The following is a 27,851-nucleotide window of genomic DNA, read 5'->3' on the forward strand; positions in this document are numbered from 1 at the left end:
CGAAAGCACAGGGGAGACTCTTTGTTTCTCTCACTATGACTCTAGAGTCGGTACTCGCGCCGAAGCTAATCGCAGTCACTCTCTCACTTCTCCCTCGCTCCATCACCCACTCCTCACACACACACATGCCGGCTCGACGCACACACCAGCGCACAAGTACAGTATAAACATCAGGCCACTTACATAGACTACGGCGAAAGCTCTGCGTGGCGCCTCCGCAGAACCATAAAACAAGGCTTTAGTCTGAGCACATGCTCAACTTACTCAGTTTTGATACTTGACTGACACCTAAAAGGCAACATAATATGAATTCTTTGGTAGCGCTTTACACCCAACAATCAGTGTGTCATTTCCAGCTCAGTGAAGGGAAGCTAAATTGTAAGGTTTCCCTAGAGAAAAATGTGCTTTCTTAAAGGTTTTAGTCAGAGATTAGTTCTTACTTGGTTAAGTTCAGGAACAAACCGTTCACACAAGCATCACTACAGTATATACATATCTCCACAGAACAACAAGCAACAGATGTCCATTCTTAACCCTTGTGTTGTCTTCAAACTTTAAACTTTTTGTTTTTCTGGGTCAAATTTTAAATTGACCCTTTTTTTTTTCAACGTTTTGGACTGTTTGGTTTCGACACTTGTTGGTTTTCCCGATGTTTTAGTCACTTTTTTCCGACGTTTTTGTTACTTGTCCTGCCGTTTTTGAAGCTTTTGCTGACCTATTTTTGTCGCTTTTTTCAGTGTTTTTCTGTGCTTTTTTTGACGGTTTTGTTGTTGTTCCACGTTTTTTGTCACTTTTTTCAACGTTCTTTTATCAATTTTCTTTCAAATGTTATAAAATTGAATAAAACACCCACATTCAATGAAAGTAGTGAATTGATCATTTATTTCACTTGTGAAGAGCATTATATGGAATAATCCATGTTATTTTTTTTGACAATTTGGTTGAAAGAAATCCAAACTCAAAAATCTTTTTGAAATTTGACCTGAGGACAACAGGAGGGTTAAAGACACCTGTATATTTTTATTCAGAAGACATTAAAAGTGACAAAATAACAAATGAAAAATGCATTAAAAAATATATTAGAAAAAAAAAACAGATTCAACTGAGATCATAACATTATCAGTTTACATTTATTTGTGGTTTGGAGTGAATGTGCAGCCGGTAATGTGGCCTGTAGTCTATGTCCTTGACGGATGGATTGCTTTCACTTCACTCATTTAGGCCAGATATCCATCGCCTTGGGCTTCCTTTGTGTTGGCATTTTAAACTCTGGTGGACTATGGTTAACTGCTCCTCAGATCTCTGCAGGGTAAATCCAGACAGCTAGCTAGACTATCTGTCCAATCTGAGTTTTCTGTTGCACGATTAAAACAACCTTTGAACTTAGAGATGTTCCACCAAAAATAGTTCCTTCCCGAGGCTATTTTGCAGAGACACCGCGGCTCTGTCCGGTGCTTAGTGCCGCCCAAGGCGATTGTGATTGGTTTAAAGAAATGCCAGTAAACCAGAGCAGGTTCTTCTCACATCCCGGAATGCTGTGTGGACTAGCCAGACCCTCCTCTGCAGTGCCGCGGTTCGAGGAAGGTCTGGCAAAGCGAGACTATGTGGCCTGTGTCATGATATCAATGTTTTTTTATGTTTTTCTCTTCAGGCATGCGCATCCTCGTGAACCTGCTGCTGGACACTCTGCCCATGCTGGGCAACGTCCTCCTCCTCTGCTTCTTCGTCTTCTTCATCTTCGGAATCATCGGCGTGCAGCTGTGGGCGGGGCTGCTGAGGAACCGCTGCTACCCGGAGGACAACTTCACACTGTGAGTCACCCTCCTGGTCTCTGTGTGTTTGTGTATGTCAGCGTGTGAAAAAGAGAGCATGAGAGGGAATATGAGACAACATGTGAGACTATGTGACATGTCGGTCCGTCATCTTGAAAATGTATCTGTGAGCATGTGTGTAGTGTCTACACACTATTGTGTCTGTATGTGTTTCCATCATATTGTGCCAGTTGTGTGTGTGTGTGTGAGAGAGAGAAGTGGATCCAGCTTAAATACTAAATTCCATTCTCAGTGTAGAGCTCAGATATATAAGATGTCTTTGTTAGTCATTTGTCTTTTAGCCACGAAGGAATTCAGGAACACTCTCGTCATAGATTAAACCATTTATTGCAACAAATGGAAATACAGTTATACTTGGCGATGAAGGCTCTGTTCTGATTATGCTCCCTGGGTCAGCCAAGCAGCATGCTAAGATGACCCAGTGAGCATGCTGCTGAGACCCCCCCCTGTACAAAAGAGTAGGCCCCAATCCAAGACATCAAAACAATTTCAGACATAGTTATGATGACACCCAAATCCAGGACGGTGGAGGTTAGGGTGGTGGAGGTGAGCTTTGCCAGCAGCAGCGGTGTGAGGCAGCATTGGAGTAGCAGGAAGCAGAGAGGAATAGGGAGACATTTAAATGGACCGCCTGATGTGAAAATGGCTGTGATTGGTTGTGACTGGCTGGAATGATAATTCAATTAGTGGACCTATGACTTCCGTGTCCTGCATGAACTAACGCAATGCTTAATTAGTAAGAAAAAAAATGCAGTTTTGGTTCAAATGTTTTGTAAATGTTAATGAATTACCATGGTCATGATTAAAAGAACATGTTGTTAGGAAACAGAAAAGTATAACAGCGGCCCAATGTCCAAGTCAGCAAGTTTGTTTATATCAGAATTTCTTTTCTTCCAAATGACTCCCCTGCCTCCACGTCCCTGGAGCTGCATCGTCACTCAGGAGTTTTTTCGGGTCTCTCCACAGGGCCCAGACCCCAGGCTGTGCTGTGGAGAAAAAAAACATTCTTTCTTAGTCTTATTTTGACTCATTTGAGAAAACAAGTTGGCCCTGCTGATCTTTTTTACTGCATTCTTCCAAGGAAACAACATCTTTATTTTTCCACTGTTTCTTCTCAATTGGCTTAACTCCTACTTTGTATCATCTCCTCATTATAATGCACATTAGCAAAATAAGTGTGTATGTGGTGAATCATCCCCTGCTGTGCACACACACAGTCATGCACATCCCCTTTTTTGTACCCTTTCCTAAAACAAACACGTGCACATGCACATACACAATCGCAAACTCCCCCACTGATACACACACTGCATACCCACAGCAGGGTATCTGGTCTTTTATAGAAGGTCTAAGCTTCAGGATGCTAATAATGTGAATCAGGTGTACTGTAAGCTTTTATCTCCCTGCTATCTCCTTTTTCAATATCACCTTTTCACTTGTCTTTCCCTTTCTTTGGGGTAAAGTCTTATTTGGGTGCATGTGTGAGAGTGTTATTGTTGCGATTGTATTTCCAGGACTAATGTTCTGTATCTCAGTGGCTGTGTTTATTTTGGTGAAAGTTTTCAGAAAATCAACTACTCCTCTGTCATGTAGCTACAAAATCAGAGGAGTGCAAATGCTGATTCAGGGCAGCCCACCGATGCACCCTCTGCATGTGACACACTCGTTTGGGAGGTTTTTGTGTGTGAGACTGCAGCTGTTTGTGCACAGTGGCAGAAGCAACAGCTGTCAATCAGATGTCAATATCCTTCAACTTGTAATTGTGCATTTTTTGGTGATTTCACGCAGCTGGTTTTGATTACATGCTCACACTCCATGAAAAACACCACAGTCCCCTTGCAAGATATTAATAGATAGGATATGAATGAGAATGATTTATCCTTTTTAATAGCAACACTGCACTTTAAAGAGTTACATTTTCAAATCACAAGAGCCACAATATTACTTGCATTATTGGAAAGGACTTTAGCAATAGTTTCCCAGACCACAATATTACATTCTCTAAAGATAAGATGAGAAAATACATACTTTATTGTCCCCTTTGGCACACTTTTCTTGGGCTCGGCATCCTTACAAACATGCATTTCTTAAAATACATTTAAAAAAGAAAGACAATGTTCATACAAATAACAAAACAAGTCTGCAGTCTATATTGGGGAAACTCTAAACTGATAGGTAAACGCTTATATTCAGAGTGAAGGATGTGAGATGGAACTAATTTCTGTGTTCCCCTCTAAGCACAGGAATTTATTTTTATATAAAAACTGAAGAGAATTGTGTTCTTTCCTCCTTATAACCTTCATGGCGGACTGCACAAGAGGATTTAACTTTAGACTTTACTTTAACTTGCATGTTACTTACATGCTTGAATACTGTGCCTGATTAAACCTGCTAACATTGACTGATAAAACAAAAGTATCTTGTCTACACTGTAAAGTCGAAACCTTCTTAAAAGTTCCAGCCTCTGCTGTAGCCAAGGACAAAGGCTTTCCACATGGGCATTTCAAAGTAAGAGAACTCTGTGTGCACACTAAAGGCTGTTTTATGCTTCTGCTCAACTCCACGCTGTAGCTACGCCGTCGCTCCTACGGCGTCGTGACCCTTTCGGAGTTCTGCGTCAGGGTTGCTTTGCATCGCAGTGCATTTCACTGCCATAACGCTAGGGGGAGATAAGTCTGAGGTTATTTGCGAGGTGTCTGCCAGCAAGTTTGTTATGTTAGCAAGCAAACTTTAGCACAACTGCCCACAAAGTACTGCTTGCTGGTGAAGTGCTAATTTCAAAACGCTACTGACATATAGACACTTTACAAACGGATAACCCCGTCATTGCAACCAAAATATGTCTGAGTTTATTTGCAAAGCTTATGTCAGTGAACTAGAATGTTGCTACTCCCCACAGTAGGCTGCTTGAAACACCGACTATCAACACACAGGACGAGTTGACCAATCACAGTCCTTGTGGTATGCGTCGCCTTAATGCAAAGTTACAAATGTTTGGAGGTGCACGTCGAGCTACGGTGGAGGGCTCGGAGGGGGGTTCGCAGCGACGCAGAGGGGTCTGCGGGGGTACGCCGTCGATTCGACGCAGAAGCATAAATCAGCCTTAAGGTGTTTATAAGAACAGACCTGTCTGCAAAATAGCCTCGGGAAGGAAAAATGTTGGTGATGGGCATGTGTATGTTCAAAAGTTGTTTTAGTAGTGTGTATATATATATATATATATATAGACTACAGGCCACATAACCCAACCTCTGATAGTCAGTCTTTGAAATAGCTCACCCTGTCAGTCTGTGAAGTTAACGTTGGCCCAAGCAGCTACAAAGCAAAGCTGTCAAGAGTCAGTTCTCAGTCAGAAAACATTATCAGAGGTGACAGTTTGTCTTGACCATACCTGGTCAACTTAAAGCAGCCATATTATGCTCATTTTCAGGTTCATAATTGTATTTTAAGGTTGTACCAGAATAGGTTTACATGGTTTAATTTTCAAAAAACACCATATTTGTGTTGTACTGCAGTGCTCTCTCTCACTGCTGCAGATCCTCTTTTCAGCTGGTCTCTGTTTTAGCTACAGAGTGAGACCTCTTTTCTTCTTCTTCTTCTTCTGTACTATCTTTGATTGCACTGCACATGCCCAGTAGCTCAGATGTAGCTCATGTCAGCTAGCTAGCTCCATAGACAGTAAAAGAAAGTGTTTCTACAACTTTGGTCAGTTACAAGGCAGGATTAGCTGGGAGACTTCTAAATGAGGGCGCACATGGAAGTAGTTCTTTTGTAGATTATGGTGAACTTGTGTGTGTTGTAGCAGTGCTTTGCTATTGAGAACGAGGTAGCATGCTAGCGTTAGCATGCTAGCGTTAGCCATAGCGTTAGCATGCTAATGCTACGAGCTAATGGTTGCGGTTAGCCTGCTCGTTTCGGCTTGTGACGTCACAAGCCGTGCCGATTTTGACCAGCTCACCCAGAGACTGAAGGCAGGACACATTCAGAAACCGTATCTCACTCTAAACAGCATGGGTGGATTTTTTTCAAAGTTTGTATGTGTGTGGAAGCACCAGAGACACAACATAACACCCCAAATCCCAGAAAAAGTGATTTTTTCATAATATGGGCACTTTAATTGTCATACAAATAGGGGAAATAGAGATAGTGATTTGAGTTCATTTAGTTGTGTTGAGTTTAGAAGCACTAGAATTTCCTTGAAAGAACTGCTCCATTGCAAGATGTATCCCCTGTATATGATGAATTGCATGTTTGCGTAAAGATTAAAGCTTTTGCATGACCTGCTGTGCACCGACTAAAAGACTGTAGGTTATAGTATGCTAGCTAAGCAATTACTTGGAATGAATTACTTGGAAGTGCACTAACTGAACACTGCTTCCATTTTCCTACAGTATAATTAGTACATGAAATAGTTCATGAATGTTCCTTTTGAATTTCAGTCAGTGTCTTTCTAGGAAACCAGTGTTACCTCTGGGTCATTTCATGCAGTTGGTTTTGATAACACTCACACCTTGTTCACTACACCATACCACATTGGAAGCTAGCTGATGAGATGAGATTAGGCAAGACAAGATGAGTTAAAACCCAAGTTGCAAAAAATTCAGATCGATGCAGGTGTTTTGATGTGTATCAAAATCTTTTGATGCCATCTCAGTTTCATTGTTCATTTTGTTACCTGAGTATCGGAGAATGCATTTGCTGTGCAGGGCATTATTTCAGTTGTACTGTATGTAGGGACAGCAGGGGGATTTCTGCAAATTTCTTCAAAGTTTGAAAAAAAATCAATCTGTAATGAAATATGATGACTCTCTTCCTATGCTCACTTTGTGTCCTATGGTAGGAGCATAAGAAAATAGTAAGTCGGAATAAGGAGCTGGAAGTGCAGCAGGTGTTGTTTGTTCCCAAATATCTTTATGATTAAGAGTACAGCTAATACCACTGTGAAATCACAGAGCTCAGACAATAACTGGGATTCGGTCGGCGGTGAGCAAGAGTCCAGGGAGACCAAATCCGCGGCCAAGCGTTTGATTAGGCCAATTTGGCTGCACAGAGAAGTTGACTGGGCGGTAGTTTGCACTGCCGAGCCCAAAGGAGAAAATAATGATCGGACGAGAGGCTTTGAGGTAGGCCATTGCTATGGTAACCAATTCAGAGATGAGACATGAGAGGGGATGTAATCATGCGATGTCCTGACCCGTCCGAGTTAATTTCAGTAATGTCATCCAATGTTGGTTAAACACACATGCAAGCAAATTTGTCTTTTTACCACAAAGCTGACACAAACCATGTGTGACGCTTGTAAATCAGACAGCAGAGTGTTTCTTGGAATGAAAATGGGAGGCATAAAACACAACCCTTTGGCTGGTGGCTATGCTGACAGGAGTCCTAACATCAACATCTGTGAAATGACTGCTGTCTGTCTGACACTGTCTGGTGGCAGCCGTAATCACCTCAGTATACAGAAACACACAGCCGATGTCCAATCTCTTAATGAGCTGGGGTGTGATATCTGCTGTCACTGGATGTTGGCTCGGTCATGTGCAGAGGTGGGGATCAGTGGATGGGTTGTGCGATGGAAAGAAGAGTAGAATAAGTGGGTGGACACAAGCTTGTTTCTGACGTTTTTTGCTGGCCTCTGGCTAGCAAGAAGACAAAAATACAAACGGCAGAAGTCACAGGCTATCAACAGGAAAATATATATGACCTCACAGACACACACACACACACACACACACACACACACACACACACACACACACACACACACACACACACACATACACACACACACACACACACACACAGCACTGTAATACAAGTTCCTGACACACAGAGAGTGCCAAAATAGTGAACAAATAAACACTCAATAAACCAGAACTTTGCTGAGCTAATGCCTTTAAAATGAGAGTGCTGAATAGGTGGGCTCAACAGGTGGACAGATCTAGGAATAGAGAGATGAATAGAGAAGTGTTTTACATTTGATGTTGTCTTTTTTGTTTTTATAATTCTAGGTTGATATCACATCAGATGCCCAATCTGCTAGGTTTAGGGTATTATGAAAACTAAATCGTTAAGCAACTACTATGAAAACCTAACAATATCTATTGCAGTTGGTTTGAACATGTATATTTTTGTATTTGCTCTCCTGTGTGTGGGCCATCCAGTGAAGAAGATTCATAGGCTTCAGAGAAAAGCTGAGCTTATTTATCCGTTATCATTGTCCACCAGAAAGTAGCAATTATAGGATCCCCTGCTTTAACTTTGTTTGATAAGAACATGTCAGCCACTTGAGAGCCATGTGACACTACAGGGAATCTCAAAAGTACTCCACCAAACAGTTTTTAATTGGTAGTGCAATACTAATGTATACATACATACAACACATATTTCTCTATAGCTGCTTTGGCTTTTTGTTTGGTTTATAGCTAGCTCATCTTGGCCAGAAAAAAAAAAAAAAAACGTCACGGTGCTTATCACCTGATTGCACCCTCAGGAATAAAGAACTGAAAACTATTATGGAACCCACGCAACTCTAGGCAAGACCCGCCCTTCAATAGCATTCACACGCTACTATTGGCCAGGCATCCATGCTTACGTTAGGTAACGTAACCCGATTTGTTCAGGTCCTATCCCCTGACCAATCGGCTATCCTAACCTTAACCACTCGAGGTCAATGCCTAACCCTAACCAATCGAGCTGCTTCGTAGGGTGGGACTAGGGCGGGAAGTTACGTGGGATCCATAATAACGCCACTAGGACCAGACTTCAGCCCTTTTCACAAATCTTGCACAATCAATGGCACAAAAAAGACGTCTACACTTCGGCAAAGAGAGGAAGAGAGTAGTATTTAGATTAATCTTTAAGACTTCATTGGTGATATATGATAGAAAAAAGATGAGAAGATGAAGACTTGATCGGAAATATCCAGAGCAATAATGTAAACTCAACTGACATGAAAAGGATGTGTCTTAGAGTTTAGATTCTTGGCCCGAGCCCGACCCGAGGTCCGGTCTGACTCGGGTCGGGCCGTTATTTTCCGCCACATCGGACCCTTGATCAAGCAATTTTTTTTTTTTTTTTTTATCCATTACCTTATTATCCTATTTGGGTGGGGAGAAAGCTATGCCATAATCAGAAATATTATAAATATATATAGGCTATATAAAAGTAACAAATGTGTAGCCTACAAAAGTTAGGCTGCAGTTACAAAATGCAGCACTTCATGCGCGGAGTCTCCTCCTCTCGCACGCATCACACCGGGAGCTTGAAGATGTAAGGAAAAAAAGAAAAACAGGAGAATTAATTTTGAGCAAGTGTGGAGGAAAGTCGGAGGTATGGAAGCAGTTTAAACAAGTCGTGGGCAGTGACAACAATATGTTGTTCATCATTGTTTCTTTTTTTTTTACGTTTCTTCATTCAGATCCACTTGCGATCCGTTCCATTCTAAACAAACAGTGCAGTTTACATGCTTCGTCCTTGTTGTATTATTCTAAACAGATTTCTGTAGTTCAAACAACTCTGAATTGTAGTTGAGAACGTCAGTTATTACGGCCCACGTATTAAAAAAATTGTCGGGTTTAAATCGGGCTCGGGCTCATAATTACAGTTAATGTGTCGGGCCGGGCTGGGCTCGGACACAACGTGCTCGGGCTCGGGCAGGTTCGGGCTTGATTTTTTGGGCCGATCTAAGCTCTACTGTGTCTCTCCTCAGGTCAGCGGGCTTGATAATAGCTTCTATTCAGTACAACACAATACAGAGAGACAGAGTCAGTGAAAGAGATACAATGAGTGGGACAAAGACGTAGAGTGAATGAGAGACAGGGTTGTACTCACAATGCTGCTTCTATCGAGTCTTCTTAAATACCAGGTCACATGTAATTGCTAACCAACGTCTGCATCCATCTGTATTCCTTTCTCCGGGCTGCCCTTTAAATAACAGCCCGCTCTCGTATTAAAGAGAGATCACACAGAGCTTTGCTGTTCTCTGTCTTCCGTGCCTACCTTGCTCTTTTTGTAATGGCAAGGCAAACACCTTTACTGTCTCTCTCTCTTTTTCTTTTCTTTTTTACCTCACATAGTACTCCTTCTTTCAATTGTCTCGTCTCTTTCCTATTTTTGTTTCTTGTCTTGCTTTATTCCTGCTTTCCATTTATTTTCCTACGTCTTTCTGTATATGACATTTAACATTGTGCTCCCCCTTTTTAGCATTCATCAATTTTTTTCTTATATCATTCCCTCTTTTTTATATCCCGATTCTCCTTTCCGTCATCTAGTTTTCTTTGTTACACTTTATTTGAAGGTATCTACATAAGAGTGACATGACACTGTCATGAACATGTCATAAACATTATAAACAAGTCATAAACGTTTATGACATAACGCTTCTTTTAGTAAGTGCCATTCGTTTTTTGTCATGACAAGTTAGGGTTAGGGTTATAATTAGGGTTAGGGTTCATGTGTCATGACTATTTCATGACAGTGTCATGTGTTCATGACAGTGTCATGTCACTCTTATGTAGATACCTTCAAGTAAAGTGTTATCGTTTTCTTTCTTCATTCCTGGCTTCCATTTGATCCGGGAGTGTCTTCCTCTATTGTGTCCCTCTCTTCCTCTTCCTGTATCCTTCTCTTTTACATCCAACGTCTTTGAACACAGAAGTTGAAATTGCAACTCTCACTGGAACTCATTTAACAAAGTAAAGTCATAGGCTGCTTTTGGCCTATTCCCTTGTGAGTCTCTCTGCAAAAGCCCTGACACAGTCCACTGCAAAGAAATAATATTTACAAGACCGACTGATCAGACACTGTGTTATCTTCACGCTGCTTCATACTACTTCAACACTTCTAATAAAGGTTGCACTTTAACACCTTTTAAATTCTACAGCTGACAGCCAGCTGACCACTGGGCTACATGTATGTCCTGTGCCGGTGTAATAGGACATAAACGCATCAGTACTATACGTGTATTTTCATTCCAAATAATATCACAGAAGATAAAATAAACTAAGCACCGATTTTCATGCTGCTGTACTTTATGTTATGCTTGGACGACGGCGTATAGTTTTGCTTTGCACTGCTGTTTTTCAGCCTATCATATGTTTGACAGCGTGCATTTGTAGAGGAAGAAAAAGGGTAGAAGCAAAAAATAAGTAGATGCCACATTAGATTTGCAAGGCTGAGCAACTAACCGTGACGGCAACAAGTGTAGAATACAGATGACAATGCGGGACACACCACATAAAGTACTGTACAGGAAATAGTGAACCACAGACGAAAACATCTGACTGTCAGCTTGGTGTGTCAGGGTTAACGTGTCTCCATCACTACCTTTCTGCTTCTCTCTGTCTGTGTCTATGGTGTCATTTTCTTTCAATTTTACCATCACAACCATAATCATCTCTTGTTCTCTCTCTCTCTCTCTCTCTCTCTCTCTCTCTCTCTCTCTCTCTCTGTGTTTCTCTCACTGTATCTCTCTCCATCCTTTCATCCACTCATCTGTCATCATTTTATGTTCAGCTTTCAGGTCTGTTCTCACACCACACAAATGTTGTAAATAGCCATGAAGGACAGTATGTTTTGCTCTGTGTAAAATCCCCATAGAAAACTAGCTTGGATGGACACACACGCGCAAGCACACACACGCACACGCGCACACACACACACACACACACACACACACACACACACACACACACACACACCTATTTATGACATTTATACACTAGACAGGCTGAACAATTGATTTCCAAATGTTACTGATTACTGATCAAGCACAGTCATAGTTTATGCACAGCCTCGGTTTGGAGTATAACACAGAGCTGTTACATGGCCACCAAAAGTCACTGTTTAAAACTATACAAAGAAGTAAGTTGACTGTTCTTTGGAATTTCAGAGCTGAAATAATATAGCTTTCCAATTGTATCTCTGAAGTTTAATGGTATTTTTAGATATCTTGACTTCTCCTTTTAATGGTATTTGCATGTAACCTGATCCCCATGTGTTTCATATCAAACTGTTCAGAACGAACTCAGCTTTCTGTTTAGTGACGCCCAAACAGAGCAATGTATAAAGAGATAATTTTGCCCTAAAGCAGAAACAAAACATACCTACACTCAATTGTTTTGGTGCTTGAAATGAGTTTACAAAAGTCTTGGGTTCACAAAAGTAGCATAACATATGCATAGAATAGTAAATAAATGTCTAAAATGAAATTTTATAACATGTTTTGAGTAGGAGTGTTGTCTAACATGGCTTGTACTTGCCGGTTAAGTGTTATTAGTGTCTCCAGAATAAAATCAAGCAAGAAAACATTGATTAGAATGATACGTACATGTTGCCAACTCAGATTCTCACAATTATTTGGTCCATTTCTTGCAATATTAAGTGACATTACACAACTTTATTTTGATATACTTATTAAGTGCTTAAAGCTGCAGTAGGTAGATAGCAAAACAAAACAGCCAAAAGGAACGCTCCCTTTTTGAAATAACTTGTGATTGGCCAAAGTTTCACCCGTCACAAGCTAGATTTTCTAAAGCTTAAAAACAGAGCCAAGAGGAGGTTCAGAAGACACTTGAATTACAAAATGCTGAAAGAATATTATGGAATTTGTGTCTAACAATGCCAAAAATAAAAGCTTTAAATATAATAAAATAAATAATTGTTACCCTTCTTTTCATTTTTTTTGTTCCTTCCTATTTTACATATTTAAATGTATTTCATAAAATAAAGTCCATGGTGTTTTAAGACGTATATTCAAACAACCTTTAGTTTTTAGTATAGTATTGTACTCACCACCTTCTCCCTTCACACTCCCAGCGCTACGGGTATCAGTCTTCCTCGGCCCTACTACATGGCTGACGAAGATGATGAGCGACCCTTCATCTGCTCCCTGCCAGTCGACAACGGCATCATGTCCTGCGGCGACGTGCCGGCCCGCCGCGAGGGAGGCAGGACGTGCTGCCTGGACAAAGACGACGCGCTGTACCGCCAGTCACTGGGCCTGAGCCCCGAGCCTCTGGCCAATGGCAGCGTCAGTGTAGCAGGGCTCTGTGTCAACTGGAACCGGTACTACACCAGGTGTCATACCGGGTACAGCAACCCCCACAAAGGAGCCATCAACTTTGACAACATTGCCTTTGCCTGGATTGTAATCTTCCAGGTGAGAATTTTGGTACTTGGCACCATATAAGTAGACCACCAACCGGACTGCTTTGTTTTTGGTCCAAAACCACCTTTTAAGTTCTTTATAAGTAATATTATTAGGGTTTATGATATGTATAACTATGTTTTAAGTGGATTTAGCTTTTTTTTTACAGACAGCAGTATCCATAATGTGTCAACAAAAGTTTATAATAAAACAGCTTTTTAAAGGCATACTATGTAACTTTTCCCTCTTCGGTCCCACTACAGGTTGTCTCATTGGAACTACAGCTCGCGCGGCTGTAGTTCCAATGAGACAACCTGTAGGTAGCCTCGTGAGACCGTCCTGATCTCGCAAACTCCGGTTTTCAACTCGCAGATCAGTCTGGCATCTTGAGATAGAGAAAATTTGGAGCCGTTCGCCAAACGACCGACCAATCAGCGTTGGTTTTGAGGCGGGTTTAGGTGTGACGCAACGAGAAGCGACTGTTCAGTCTAAACAACATGGCGGCTTCCACGGATGAGATGAGCGTAGCTATAGCGCAAGTTTTATCCGAATTAGAAAGTATTCCTTCATTGAAAGAAGAGCAAAAAACGGCACTGGAGGCTTTTCTCGGAGGAAAAGATGTTTTTGCTCTTCTCCCGACTGGTTTCGGCAAGAGTTTGATATAGCAACTGTCGTGAAGAAAATTAGCCTCGTGAGACCGTCCTGATCTCACGAGCTATCTGGCGGAGTCAGGTTACTGATAGACAGATGGTTTATCCAATCAGCTAATCAGTATTTTCGCCCCTTCCCAAAAGTTCTCCAATGGAAAGTTCCCAGATGGATATGCCGAGCAAATGCGAAGCAATCCATCTGGCGGAGTCAGGTTAACCTGTAGGGGGACCGAGATGGAAAAGTTACATAGTATGCCTTTAAGTTATCATGAATACAGATCAGATAGATACCAGTTACACAAAACAAGGAGGAAGCTCAGGACAAATAAAGAAGTTGTTTTTTTTTAAGATAATTATTTTGGGGCTTTTTCCCTTTATTATATAGTGACAGTGGATAGACAGGAAAGAGGGAGAGAGATGGGGGATTACACTCAGCAAAGGGCAGCAGGTCAGATTCGAACCCGCACCGCTGCAGGACTCAGCCTACATGGGCTACATGCTCTTACTGGACTACTAGATTACAGCGTCATCAACATATATCCTATCCTTCCTATTCCATACGTCCGTGTTTGCTTGGTGATACATGTATCTGGAAATCATGGGCAAAAACACAAAGAAAAATGAAACGCGCCCTCTTACTGCTTTGAATAAAAATGTTATAGCATGTTTATATAACAGCTTTACAGGCGTATTTTGTCAAGTTCAGACAGAGCATGCTAGCTGTTTCCTGTCTTTAGTTAGATTCCTGGCTTCTGGCAGTAGCCTTATATTTATGTGTTAGGTTTCCCTTTTGACAGAGATGTCATTCTCCATTTCCTGCCCATGGTCTACAGATGAAAATTATCTTATGGCCAACTCTGGTACTGCTAAGGAGCTGTTCTTTGTCCCTGTCAGATAAACAAATAAATAGATAAATTTAACGGAGAGACATGAGAGTGGTATCGATCTTCTCGTGTAACTTTCCCACCAGAAAGCAAATGAGTGTTTTTTCCAAAATGTCAGCAGACTTCCTGTGGATGGATCAAGTTATTGTTTGTTCACTCTCACCTTTCCCCTTGATTGTAGGTGATCACTCTGGAAGGCTGGGTGGAGATCATGTACTATGTGATGGATGCTCATTCCTTCTACAACTTCATCTACTTCATTCTGCTGATTATTGTAAGTCGTGCTCGTACACATACAGTATGGGTAGTGTGCATAGGTCTGGGTGATCAATATCATCATAGTGCTGTAAGAAGTATATTTCTAGATATCTGTATTGGTTTAAAATATAGTAAATAGCTAAATCACACATAAACTAAAATAAACTAATCAAAACTGTTTTCCGTTGGCATCACATCAACAGAACACTTCAGTTGTGTTGGACTAACATTTCAATAACTACTTTTGTTGGTTTTTAATTGCTTGGAATCTGTCAGCATACACATAATACAATCACTGCATTGCAATCCCACTTAAAGGTTCTGTACTCAACATTCAGAACATTAATATAGCTGTAAACAACTATTTGTTGTAAAGATATAGTGGAGTAATGGGCAGAGCAGAGATAAAGTCACACCTCTGTGTGTGTTGTAATCTGAGTTTATCTGTTCTTTGTTTTGATAGCCGTTCCGGCCATGCGTGCATGTTAGTGCATGTGAGTGCTTTGTGCGTCGATATCAGACGGCGAGTGTCGTGACAAAACGTCAGTATTTGACACGGTGGGGAACGGTACACACCTACTGATGCACACGCAGCGAAGTTGTACTTTCTGCAGTCATCCAATTTACATACTTTTAGATTTCCTGTTTTTGTTGCCAATGAAAACCTGTCACTCCATATCTCTCTCTCTCTCTCTCTCTCTCTCTCTCTCTCTCTCTCTCTCTCACACACCTGCATACCGATACACACACACGTACACACACCTGTAGACATGTAGACACACACACACACACACACACACACACACACACACACACACACACACACAAGGATGTCAGTGTTGAGCTGAAATCCCTGAAGAATCCCCCTTTTGTTGTGATAAAACACGTTTTAATTCCAATCCTTAGGCTTCTGTGTGTGTGTGTGTGTGTGTGTGTGTGTGTGTGTGTGTGTGTGTGTGTGCGCGCACGTGTGCGTGTGCGTGTGCGTGTGCGTGCGCGCGTTATCATGATGCAGTGTGACTGCCAGTCCCGGTTACTTCCCAAACCCCGGGGCTGTCTTGTCTTTTTTTATTGCACTTTTAATTGCCTGCCTTCAAATTCAGGCACAAGCTCTATCTCTCTTTGCCTCTACTGTCTCACCAAAACTCCCTCCATTTCTTAACCCTTTCATCTCATCTTCCATTACATCTGTCTATCTGTCAATCTCTGCTCCTTGCCACTTCACCTTTCTTATCTTTTCCTGCCATCTATCAATGCTTGACTCTGCTAACACGTCCCTCCATCCCTCCCTCATTCACCCCTCTCTGCCTCACTTACACCCTCAGTGTCTCATTCTTTTCCTTAATCTCCTTTCTTCCCCTCCTTCCTTTTATCTCTACCTCCTCCTGTTTCCCTTCATCCACACCCCTCCTGCCTTCATTTTATCTCCCCCTTCTCGCTGAGCTGTATACTGAGTATCATTCAGGCACCTGTCACTCGACTCATTATTCTCACTCACGCAGAAACACACACACTCGCAAACAGGCATACAAACAGAAAATCCAGTTAACACTTGGCGGCTTGACCCGGCCTTATATCTGTCTATATTGTATCTGCTCACGTTAAACTGCCTTGGCTCCACTGGTTTGGTAGGCACCATCTTTTTAATACCATGACCTCCTCCAGCAATCATCCCTACTTATCTAGCTCCACTAGTTTAGTTATATCAGTAAACAAATTTATTGAAACTTGCACACATGGAAAAGGACACATTTCAACTCTCTTTTCCAGATTTGTGCCATTGGACATTCATTTCTGCATCAAAATCGCCTCGCCACAGGCAGTTGGTGATATGAATGTTGCCTTTTGATGTGAAAACATCAGTGAGGAGGGATGAAGGGGGGAGGAAAGGAAGGAGGGAAATTACTGAGGACTGGAGTAGGGGATAGTGGAGAGTAAGAGATGGAAAAGGGATGATGAAATGTAACAGTAAATAGAGGGAAGAGGGATAGGAAGAAATGGAGGAAAGAGGAAAAGGGGCAGAGGAAGATGGTGAGTGAGCTGAGTGTGAGGGTGATGAAGAGGGAAGAAATGGAGGAGGGGAGGGAGAGGGGTGGATGGATCAATGAAGAGAAGGGATCAGGAGGGGGTGACGATGGGCTGGAGTGTTGGCATGAAATCAGAGAGAGGAATGGAGGACAGGAAAGAGGAAGTGACCACTTGTTGGTCTCCCTCTTTGATTTTAAATGAAATGTTATTAATCAGGGCGAATCGGTCAGCATGTCGCTCACATGGTTGGAGCAGACACACTGATCACAGCATCAGGTTTAACAGTACGTCATACATTATGTTCTGTCCCCCAACCTTCAGAATAAAAATGCTTTAGTATTAAGGCAAGACAAGTTTATTGTACAGCACATGTCATTTACATGGTAAAATAAAATATTAGATAGAAGACATGGCAACAAAAATATTAAGATACAGGTAAAGAGAGCAAATAAAACATTTTAAAAGAAATATAAAAGATTAAAACAGTCTAAACTGAAATATTTAAGTATGTTTACATGTGTGGCAATAACAATTAGGTGTTACTAGGCTGACATTTACAGTGTAATACTTGTCACCTTAGCATGCTAATACACTAATATTAGTTATATTTTATGAGACAAGACCAAGACTTTGAGGGGTTGAGACTGAGTCAAGACCTGGTCCAAGGCAGGGCGAGACCGAGTCAAGGCCAAGACCAGACCAGTGCGAGTGCCACACGCATGACACCATAAAATGTGGAAAATGCTTACCATAGGCACTCCTCAAATTGATCTGAAAGGTCCAAATTCCCATAAAAAACACCCACAGAAAACATTTACCTCTTTTATTGCCTGTGTGAGAAAGTAAAGAAACTGGCTAATATGTATTGCTAATATTTGTTTTCTTTTAGATGCTGTTTTGGAAATAAACGCCTTATGGTTTAGGTAGCCAACTTTTACACCGAGGATTTGGCTGACATCTCCCAGACAGCCAGAGCTTCTTCTCCTGTCTCCCGCATTCACTTTCTTGGGAGTTTGTGTTAAAGGACAATTCTGGAAAATGAACCTAGAGGTTAATAACATATATGTACCAAGTCGAACGTTCTCTGGGATCTGTTTTCATGCTAATCGAATGCGTCTCTAGCTTTAAACAAGCTACCACAAACCGGTGGTTAGCTGCTAACGCTAGCTTTAACGGCAGATGGTAAATCGCTATTTTATACCGCTAGCAAGGCTCAAAATAGCACCACACTTAAACGGTAGCATAATGAGGGTCCCTACATGTAAACCGATGTATTGAGAACTTTGTAAGTGTACAGTTTATTAAAATGATAGATTGTAAAGACAGTAGCGTTCATGTTTACATGTGGGCACCATCTTGGAAAACAGTCAAGAGCAGTCGAACGACGAACGCTGTGCAACCAGTAACCAGTAACATAGCTCAAACACAGCGCTGTGGTAGCTTGTGTAAAGCTAGAGATGCATTTGATTAGCATGAAAACAAATCCCAGAGAACGTTCGACTCGGTACACATATGTTATTAACCACTAGGTTCGTTTTGCGCCGGAATTGCCCTTTAAGGGGGCGGGGAGAGGGAGTTAACGGTTACAAATTTCAAATTAGAAATGAATCAAGTTATCTTGAAATAAAATCCGAGTCCTCTTCATCCGAGACCGAGACAAGACCGAGTAAAAATGTGGTTGATTCCGAGACGAGACTGAGACCTTTAAAAAGTGGTCTTGAGACCAAGACCGATCTCGAGTACTACAACACTGGGAATAGCTTTTAAAGGAGAGAAGTGTTCACCAAGGTGTAACCTGATGGTGCGAGATGAAAAGTCAACGGATCACCAAAGCCTTTCAACTTGCATCAACAGCTCGCTCCCTTGTCAGAGTTTGTGCTAGTAAGAAAATACAAATTTCTTTTTAAAAAAACATTACAATAGCCATCAGGTAGCTTATCAAGTTCACTGACATTTTAAATATTTGCAGTTAAAGGACTGCTGCATATAATAATAAACAGAGAACACAATCGCAAGTAGAAAATGGCACAAAAAACATAAAATGCAGACATCAAACTAACAACTGAAATGAACAAAAGCTAGTCTAAACAACTGCTTTTTAAAATGTGAACATGTAAAATGTGTCAGCACTTAACTCGGTTAAAATTTAAAGTTAGATCTTTTAACAGCAGTCAAATAAATCTACAGCACTTAAACCATCTTTTAGATTCAGGATGATTAAAATTAACCTAATTGCTAGAATTGAAACCCAAATGTTCCCCCATGGCTCTCCTCTGTGTATCTACTAAAGCCTGAAACATTATCTAAATGAGGAAGCAGGCCTTCCATTTTTAATGCATTTCAAGATGAATGTGTTCTGATTAACCATGCATAAACGTCTCGTAGACTAAACATAATAGCAGGATTTTACTCCCTGTTGTTGTTGTTGTTGCATAGCTGGCTTTTTTCCCCCCACAGAGACAATATTTGACAGTCAGGATATATTGTCGGCTTTGTTGCAGCATGTTTCAAGGCTTGTCTCACAAACAGACTTAGCGGAGGAAAGTGATTCAAGCGTTACCATGCGCATGTTAAAAGTTCTCTTCGTATCCCTGCTTGTCCTCATCTCAGTAGCAGACAGATGACAAGACTTTTAATTATGTTTCCTTGAATACCGCCCGACACTGAGCATGGAGAGATGGAAGAGAGCGAGCGACAGCAAACGAGACAGGAAGGAGAGAGGGAGAGGGAGAGGGAGAGGGAGAGGGAGAGAGAGGTTCAGGTTGCATTAAGATGCTTTGACAATTTCACTCACGTAACATTCAGGCAGATTAACTGTGTTAAAGTCAATTGAGAGAGAGAAAGAGAGAGAGAGAGAAAGAGAGAGATAGAGAGAAAGAGAGTAAGTGGGATGAAGAGTAAGTGATATGAGAGTGCAAGGCGAGATGAAAACAGTGATGAGAGAGAGATGGAGAGAGAGTGTGACAGATGGAGAGGCAGATGAGAACAGTGAGAAGAAGATGGAGAGAGTTTGAGAGTTGCTTTACACTGATTGCCATCATAGAGCAGCTTAGACATGAGGACTCATTGGAATTAAAGGCTTTTCATGGAAAATAGCTTGGTCCTGTGGAATTAAGTGGGGCAGCCTCAACCTGTGGCTTTACAGAGCCGCAGAGCCTGATAAGCCTCATGATTTCACACCGTATAAGTACCCTTACCTATTAAAATGCAGAAGAATAAATAAATAATTTATTTATGTTTCTGTCACAGATGCAATTTTCATACATCTCAGATTCTTTGTCTCCAGGCTCATTTTTGGCAATAGCAGTTAATCAGTGGGTCGGTCCATCACTTTGGTCCTGACTAAAATATCTCAACACCTGTTTGATAGATTGCTATGGAATTTGGTACAGAGATTCATGGTGCCCATACATGGATATGGAGACAGACAACCTGCTTCATTTATTTTACTTATTTTTTATTTTACCTTTATTTAACCAGGAAACGACTCTTTGACATTAAAAAAATGTCTTTTTCAAGAGTGTCCTAGCCAAGACAGGCAGCAGTATAACCACACAATACACAAAACACAAAATACACAAAAACATTAAAAACATAAAACAACTGATTCAGCAAATTTTTCAAAGTCAACCACAATCCTAAATACATCAGGCAAAACATCTACAGCCAGATGTGGCTGCCCCCAAGTCAATTAACATCCTCTTAAAAGCGACCAATTAGACCAGCTCATTACGTTTCATGGATTTCTGTAACTTGTTCCAGGTAGAGGGAGCCGCAAACTTGAACGCCTTTTTCCCCAGTTCAGTTTGAACTTACGGAACAGACAGACGGAAAACAATCATTGATGGCATGTAATGCAAAATGTGTCTTGAGAAATGAAGCGCTGGAGTATGGTCTTGAGAAATGCTGACCCCGTACGAGCTTGTTTGCAGCTGCGTGGCGTGTCCGTTTTTATTTCGGCTCCCATGTTAACAGGTTAGAGCTTGCACACTGCCTGCGTGACATGCACGCGTGCATGCTAGAAATAGGACCGACGCCTATTTTTCACGCAGTACGCAAGCGTTTTGGAAGCATTTCCAGGCAAAATAGAATATGAAAAGATGTTTATATGTCATTTTGACATGAATACATTCAATAAATGACATTTTGATGTTTGAAAGTCTCTAGGTTTTGACATGAATGCAGATATAAATGTAATTTTAAAAAAGAATAATAAATAATTAAAGCTGCAAGCAGCGTTGGATGGGCCCTCGCGCCTCTGCACGCGTCGGAGTTACTGGCGGACGCTGCTCCTTGCGACCGTGCATTTGTGCGGCACTCAGACAGTGCAAATCGTCAGCAATGAAAAGGGAAGTCCCTGCTGAGTTCAGTGATACCTCACACAAGACTCTACGTCATACAGTTCATTAGCTGTGAAAGGGGGCGTGGCCAAAGCATAGGGGTTTGGGCAAACCATCACCAATCAAAAAGAAACTCGCTGCTGAGTTCAATGATACCTCACATAAGGGTCTACCTTAAGGGGTTCAAATGTTATGAAAGTGGGCGTGGCTTAATCATAGGAGGCGGGCCAAACCATCACCAAGGAAGAAGAACTCTCTGCTGAGTTCAGTGACACCTCACACAAGACTCTACCTTAAACGGTTCAAATGTTATGAAAGGGGGCGTGGAGGAGTTCGTTAAAGTCTAGCACCTTGACTTTTAGGCCTACTTCCTGTTGCCACTAGGGGGTGTTATGACTTTGAGCCAATATCGGCCTGTACATGTCCTCAGGGTTGGACTCTTATGAATCCTGAAAAGTTTCGAGCCAATTGTACAATGTACACTCAAGTTACACCCACTTCCTGTTTTGATGGCGAAACGCACAAAATGGCCGCCACGCCCTATGAAAAAAAGTTTTTCTTTTAATAACTTTTCATCTTTAACGTCTTAAGATGGCACAGACCAAATTTGAAGTTGATCGGATGAAATCTCTAGGGAGAGTTTGTTAAAGGAACACGCCAACTTATTGGGACTTTAGCTTATTCACCGTATCCCCCAGAGTTAGATAAGTCGATACATACCCTTCTCATCTCCGTGCGTGCTGTAACGCTGTCTGACAGCTCCACCGGTAGCTTAGCCTAGCACAGAGCATGCAGGTGAATGGTTCCACTAATCCTACTGCTCCGAATTGTGACAAAAGTGACAAAATAACGGCAACATGTTCCTATTTACATTTGTAGAGTCACAACGTCACAACAAAAAACAACGTAACATGAGACATAGCCATCTTCTAACCGTAAACAAACCGGGAACTATATTCTCAGACAGGCTTGCTGCAAAGCAAATCATTCCGCCCAAGTACTATATTCTTCCGCCTGAGAATATAGTTCCTGGTTTGTTTACGGTTAGAAGATGGCTGTGTCTCATGTTACGTTGTTTTTTGTACATGCTGTGACTCTACAAATCACAACATGTAAATAGGAACAAGTTGGCATTATTTTGTCACTTATTGGGAGCAGTAGGATTGCTGGAACCATTCACCTGAATGTTATGTGCTGGCCTGATGCCGCTGGAACCGTCAGACAGCCTTACAGCACGCACGGAGATGAGAAGGGTATGTATCGACTTGTCTAACTCTGGGGGTTACGGTGAATAAGCTAAATTCCCAATAAGTCGGCGTGTTCCTTTAAAGTACGATGTGGAAATGGCCAAATTCGCACTAATTTCAAACTTTCAGTTAAAAATGGTGGACTTCCTGTTGGGTTTAGGGTATGGCCCCAATGACTTTTTTTTCACGTCTTGACATGCTACATATGCGTACCAAGTTTCATTAGTCTACGTTAAACGTACTGCAAGGGCTCAATTCTTTTAACTTTGTAGGGGGCGCTAGTCAGCTATTTTTGTGCGTCTCTTCCCAAAACCCTTAAAATACGTACATTTTAACCAGACTTGATGCGACTGCCAATTTTGGTGAGTTTTTGAGTATGTTAAGCCCCTCAAAAAGGCAATTCATTTGCCGGATGAAGGAATAATAATTCCTTCAGTTTCAATAGGGCCTTCGCCGCTGTCCGCGCTCGGGCCCTAATTATCGATTTTCAAATATTGCACCTGTCAATACAGAACGAAATATTCTGTAGCCTATTTTGCCGTCAGTACTGCCGACATTGTCTTTCCTGTAATCAAATCAGTATATATTTATGTTTAACATGGTATTTAATTGTATCAATGGGAAACATACATGTGTACAGACAAGGCTAGCAGCAGCAGCGCCGCGTCAGACACGTTTCTGGTGTGCAAAGAAATAGAAGACGCCATGCAGCCGCCACACAACTGACACGCAACAGAAATGCCACACTCACGCTACACAGCCAGTGTGCAGCCGGCCTTAGATCCTCGGTCGGGGCCCTTCTAACCGTTCCCAAGTCTAGGTTCAAAACCAGAGGGGATGGTGCCTTCTCCATTAGGGCACCTCGGCTTTGGAACGACCTGCCAGAGGATATAAGGCTTGCTGAATCAGTGACTTCTTTTAAATCACTTCTTAAAACAATTTTTTTTATAGACTCGCTTCTTTGTGATGTTGTCTTTTTATCGTCCTTTTACCCTATTGTCTGTTTATTTCATTTTATTTAGTCCTTTGTCGTTTTTACTGTCCTTTAAAGCTATAGTGCGTAGTTTCTGCTGCCCCCATGAGGAATTGTAAGTAATGACAACAAAACTGTCGGCGCGTCCACATGATACAAGCCTTCCGTGACCGCACCCCCCCTCCACGCAGTTGCTAGTAGCCAAGGAGGACACGGAGGATTACAAAAACATGATGGACTCTTCAGAAGAGGTAAGTATCTTCACTCGAACTTCTGCGCGGGAAAGTCACCGGACGCCACAATCTTCTGAACAAGTCATACTGAGAAATACAGAGAGAGTTGTGTGGAGCTGATAGTCTCAATTAGCTCTTTATCAACTCATTTGGCAATGGCTTGAATGTAACGGACGTTCATTAATATCAAAAAGTGACACACTAAAGCTTTAAAGTTGTCAAATCTTTTATTTTCACTATTTAACTATACAATGATGTTTATATTTGTGTATTGATTTGATTGTATTGATGTGCATTTATTCACTGCCATCCAGACTTGCCTCTCAAACATATGTAGTCATTATGTCACCCTGCTGCACACACACACACACACACACACACTAATCTAATTGTATCTCAGCGGCTCCAACAGAGTGTGAGTATAAATATTTGATGGGATTGGCGAGGGTGTTGAATGGCTGCGGGGCAAGAGAGCAGGCATGAAAACTAACCAGTCTGACCACAAATCTTTGCTTTGTATCAATCAATTTACACACGAAGCACACACCGACACACACACACACACACACACACCGACACACGCACACACACACACACACACACACACACACACACACACACACATATGTCGGCTTACACACTTAGGTATCCAGAGCTTCCATAGTCTTTGTCACAGTGGTTCAGATGGAGAGCAGAAGGGGGTTATCAGGCTTCACAGCCCAGAGAGAGTTAGACTTCATCCCACTCTCAGCCTTCTCTCTCCTCTTCTTTTTCCTTCATCATCAATTCTGCTCCTCTGGGTGACCTTGCCCTTTTTCTCCTCTCTTTTTCTCTCTCTTTCTGTTTCACGTATACTGTCTCTTGTAAAGAGAGTGAACATACAGAACTGCAACACATCGAGCCGTGTTGTTTTCTGACACGCCTCTCAAAAAATTCTCAAAACGTGTTGATATAATTAATAAAAGGTTAAGCATAGGCTGTGATGTAAATTCTTCAATGTGGTCTGAATTAAAGGTTAGTTTTGATTAACAATATAGCATTGAATCAGGTTCTAGTTAAAGAAATCCTTGTGTGAGCAGGCCTCACAAGGCTTTCTTTCAGAAAAAAAACCCCTTCCATCATTAATCAAGGACAATCAGGCTCAAGGCCAGGTTTCATGCCTCAGGCTTTTCACAAGTAGATAACATGGTGTTGGCCCCCTGGTGATAGGTTTGAACTTTTGAGCAGAATTTTAGATATGCCCTCTCCCTTTAAAATGAGCGCTTCAGGCTGCAAAGCCAAACAAAAGTATTGGAATATGGAAAGTGTTCATTTCTAGTACTCTTAAACTTTTTTGGGGGACGATTAAGTAAAAAAGAACCTGATGGATAGCATAACCAGCAACAGATAACACAACTTAACAACTAACTGCAGGTAATCAACTTTTATCAGGATAAGGATATTTAAATAAAAAATAAAAAAGAACTACACAGTACTGTCACACCAGCCACAGATACAGACTGCACCGATTTGCCCACAGGACTGGAGGACCAAAGAGAATGCTGAAAAAATACAAACAGCACCATGAAACTATTAGTTTTTCTTCTTACCTTTGGTACATGACTAAGAAAAATTACACATTGCCCTGCTTAAATTTCCCCCTCTGGAATCTACCGTGTGTATAATTTGTGAGGTGAAAAGTGAGAATATCTTTCCTGAATGTAAATTCCCATTTAACAATGCTATAGGTTTTTGTTGTAATTGTCAGTTTTTTCTGTTAGTTTGGTATGGCAAATGGCTGTTAATATTATGATACCAATGGACCTTGGCTGCCACTGCTATTGAAAATAAGCCAGTCAGAGGCCCAAATAAGAGCTGTAGCGTATTCAAAACACTTTACATGTATTGTTGTTGTAATTTGGGATAAAAACAGGGCCATAGTTGTCAAATTCATTCAAAATTGACCCAGAATCCAAAAGTAAATTGCAGATTGTATTGTCGGTTTTGTCAACAATATCGTTTTCAGCTTCTGCCCACTGGGAGCAGCACTTGCAGCAACATTTTATTTATTGGATATTTGGATATTTCTGTCTGAAATGCATCTTGACAGTCATAGTTCACTTATATCCTTACAGCTTTATGTACATAGGCTTGTTCCGTCACTTTTTTTTAATCAAAGACCATGATATTTTTAACCCAGCTCATCTTTTGTTCTGATGATTGATTCAACCAGGCGAGTTTCATGTCCATCCAATCTGTGGAAGTATTCCAACTGTGAGTCATCTAACATCCACACTGTGGCGAAAATGAAAGAGACTTTTTCACTCTGAACCCAAATAGCTTCCTTTACTTTGCAGCTTTGGTAGCCTTGGTTACAGTTTAAGTTTCATTGATAAAAGAGGAAAACATAGTTGGGGCCTGTGAAGTATATCCCTAAATCACACAAGGTTCCAGGGTAAAAATGTTCCTGTGTGAATGGGATTTAATCTAAACTTTACCTCTCATGATAAAAAAATTAAATTATAAGGAGCTTGAATTACAACAGAATCAAGAAGGTAAAAGTGTTAGCTCCCCTCTCCTAATATGTTAATATTGGCTGTTCTTAAGCTGGTAAGGTTTTCTGGTTTTAATACCAGCATGCTATCATACTCTCAAGAGAAAAGACCGGACTCACAGCTCAGTATCTTCAATGTGTTCATTAAAAAACACTGCAGCTTTGTTTGCAACCATATTGTAAAATGTGTTATGTTTGGACTTGTCCAGCCAAGTGGGCCAACAGGCTAGAGGTAGTAGCAGATATCTCCAATGGCCTCAAGCCATCTTGCTGAGAGTTCTTTATTCAGTGTGATTAGCTGGCAGAAACTGACCATTGATAGCCCAATATTATTTCATGCCAGTGTTTTCAAATGTAGCACATTTTATATTTTGGAAAAAATGCTGCGTTTACTTCTTCTTTCAGTGGGTCTTAAAAACTGTATTTCCATGTATGGCTCTCATCCTCCCAGATTGGTTCCTTCTTCATGATCAACCTGTGCCTCGTGGTCATCGCCACCCAGTTCTCGGAGACCAAGCAGAGGGAGCACCAGCTGATGCAGGAGCAGCGAGCGCGGTGCTCGTCCTCCTCCACCCTGGCCAGTGAACCGGGGGACTGCTACGAGGCACTCTTTCAGCTGATCTGCCACATCCTCCGCAAGGCCAGGAGACAAACGGTCGCCCTTTTCAACACCCTGCGGGGGAAACCTCGCGGCTTTCGGGGCGTCGGAAGAGGTAGAGGAGGAGGAGAGGGAAGGGAGAGGAAGGCCAATGGGAGGGGAGGACGTGAGAGGAGAGCAGTGATGAGGCGCGGTATGTAACTGTAAAAATATTCAGTAGAATTTAGATACATGCTTAATACACTCACCCTATCTATCTATCTATCTATCTATCTATCGATGGATGGATGTCATTGTAAAACAACAAAATTCTACTGAGCTCAAATAAATAAATTCAACGCTTCATCATCCATCCATAATCACTCATACTCCCATTCACGCCAGCTAATTTACCATACACCCATTGCCATGTACGCAATTAAAAAGTGGTATGTGTTATTAAAATTCCATTTCATGAAAGTCAATTTCTGACAGCAAAGTGTGTTGCGTATAATAACAAAATAATGGATTATTGCACATTGATGTTGGCATGCATTTGGGGGTGTGCTTTTAGTCCGGAGTTCAGGATGGCGATTGGCTTTGGGATAAAAATTGTTCAAGAATCGTAACGACTGCCATTCCATTTCAGGTCCACCCTGTCCCCACCATAATAAGCCTGAGCACGCCTCAGCCATGGCCCTCAGCGCCGCCTCGGCCACCGACGGCTGCCCTCAGTGTGCCGCAGCCCTGTCACTCGCTGACGGCGTGGGACCAGCATGCAGTGCAGTAAACGATGAAGCGGAGGAGGGAGCTGTGGAGGAAACGGACGGGGAAGGGGTACACTCTGGTACTGAGGAGAAGGGCAAGGAAGGCCAGGAGGGTGCAGGGAGACATGGGGGTTGTACTCCTAAGAGCTGTAAGGAGCTGTGGCACGATATTAGGATGAAGCTGTGGGGAATCGTGGAGAGCAAGTACTTCAACCGAGGCATCATGATCGCCATCCTGATCAACACCATCAGCATGGGCATCGAGCACCACGAGCAGGTACTGTACAGACAGCTGCAGCTCTTCTCTGTGTGTGTGTTCACACTTTTGTTTTCCTCCTCTTTCTTTCATTCTCCTTCATTTCTGCAGTGTCTGTGTCATT

The 27,851-nt window shown here is 41.7% G+C and overlaps 1 protein-coding gene and 1 long non-coding RNA gene across 3 annotated transcripts in view; both read left to right on the top strand.

Moving 5' to 3' along the window:
• The window catches only part of LOC116042940 (voltage-dependent T-type calcium channel subunit alpha-1I-like), a 284,645-nt gene that overhangs the window by 136,776 nt on the left and 120,018 nt on the right, over positions 1 to 27,851 (top strand). For both annotated transcript variants that reach the window (XM_036000910.1, XM_036000911.1), the window contains 5 exons: positions 1,652 to 1,811; positions 12,651 to 12,993; positions 14,697 to 14,789; positions 26,579 to 26,918; positions 27,354 to 27,748. In XM_036000910.1, the coding sequence (XP_035856803.1) occupies positions 1,652 to 1,811; positions 12,651 to 12,993; positions 14,697 to 14,789; positions 26,579 to 26,918; positions 27,354 to 27,748 (1,331 nt within the window). The remainder of the gene's footprint in view (positions 1 to 1,651; positions 1,812 to 12,650; positions 12,994 to 14,696; positions 14,790 to 26,578; positions 26,919 to 27,353; positions 27,749 to 27,851) is intronic.
• LOC118494973 lies at positions 2,303 to 8,771 on the top strand. Its single transcript, XR_004897198.1, has 3 exons — positions 2,303 to 2,568; positions 5,989 to 5,999; positions 8,761 to 8,771. It is a non-coding gene; the product is annotated as an uncharacterized LOC118494973 (long non-coding RNA).

The sequence above is a fragment of the Sander lucioperca genome, chromosome 4 (genome assembly GCF_008315115.2).
Source record: "Sander lucioperca isolate FBNREF2018 chromosome 4, SLUC_FBN_1.2, whole genome shotgun sequence".
NCBI lineage: Eukaryota > Metazoa > Chordata > Actinopteri > Perciformes > Percidae > Sander > Sander lucioperca.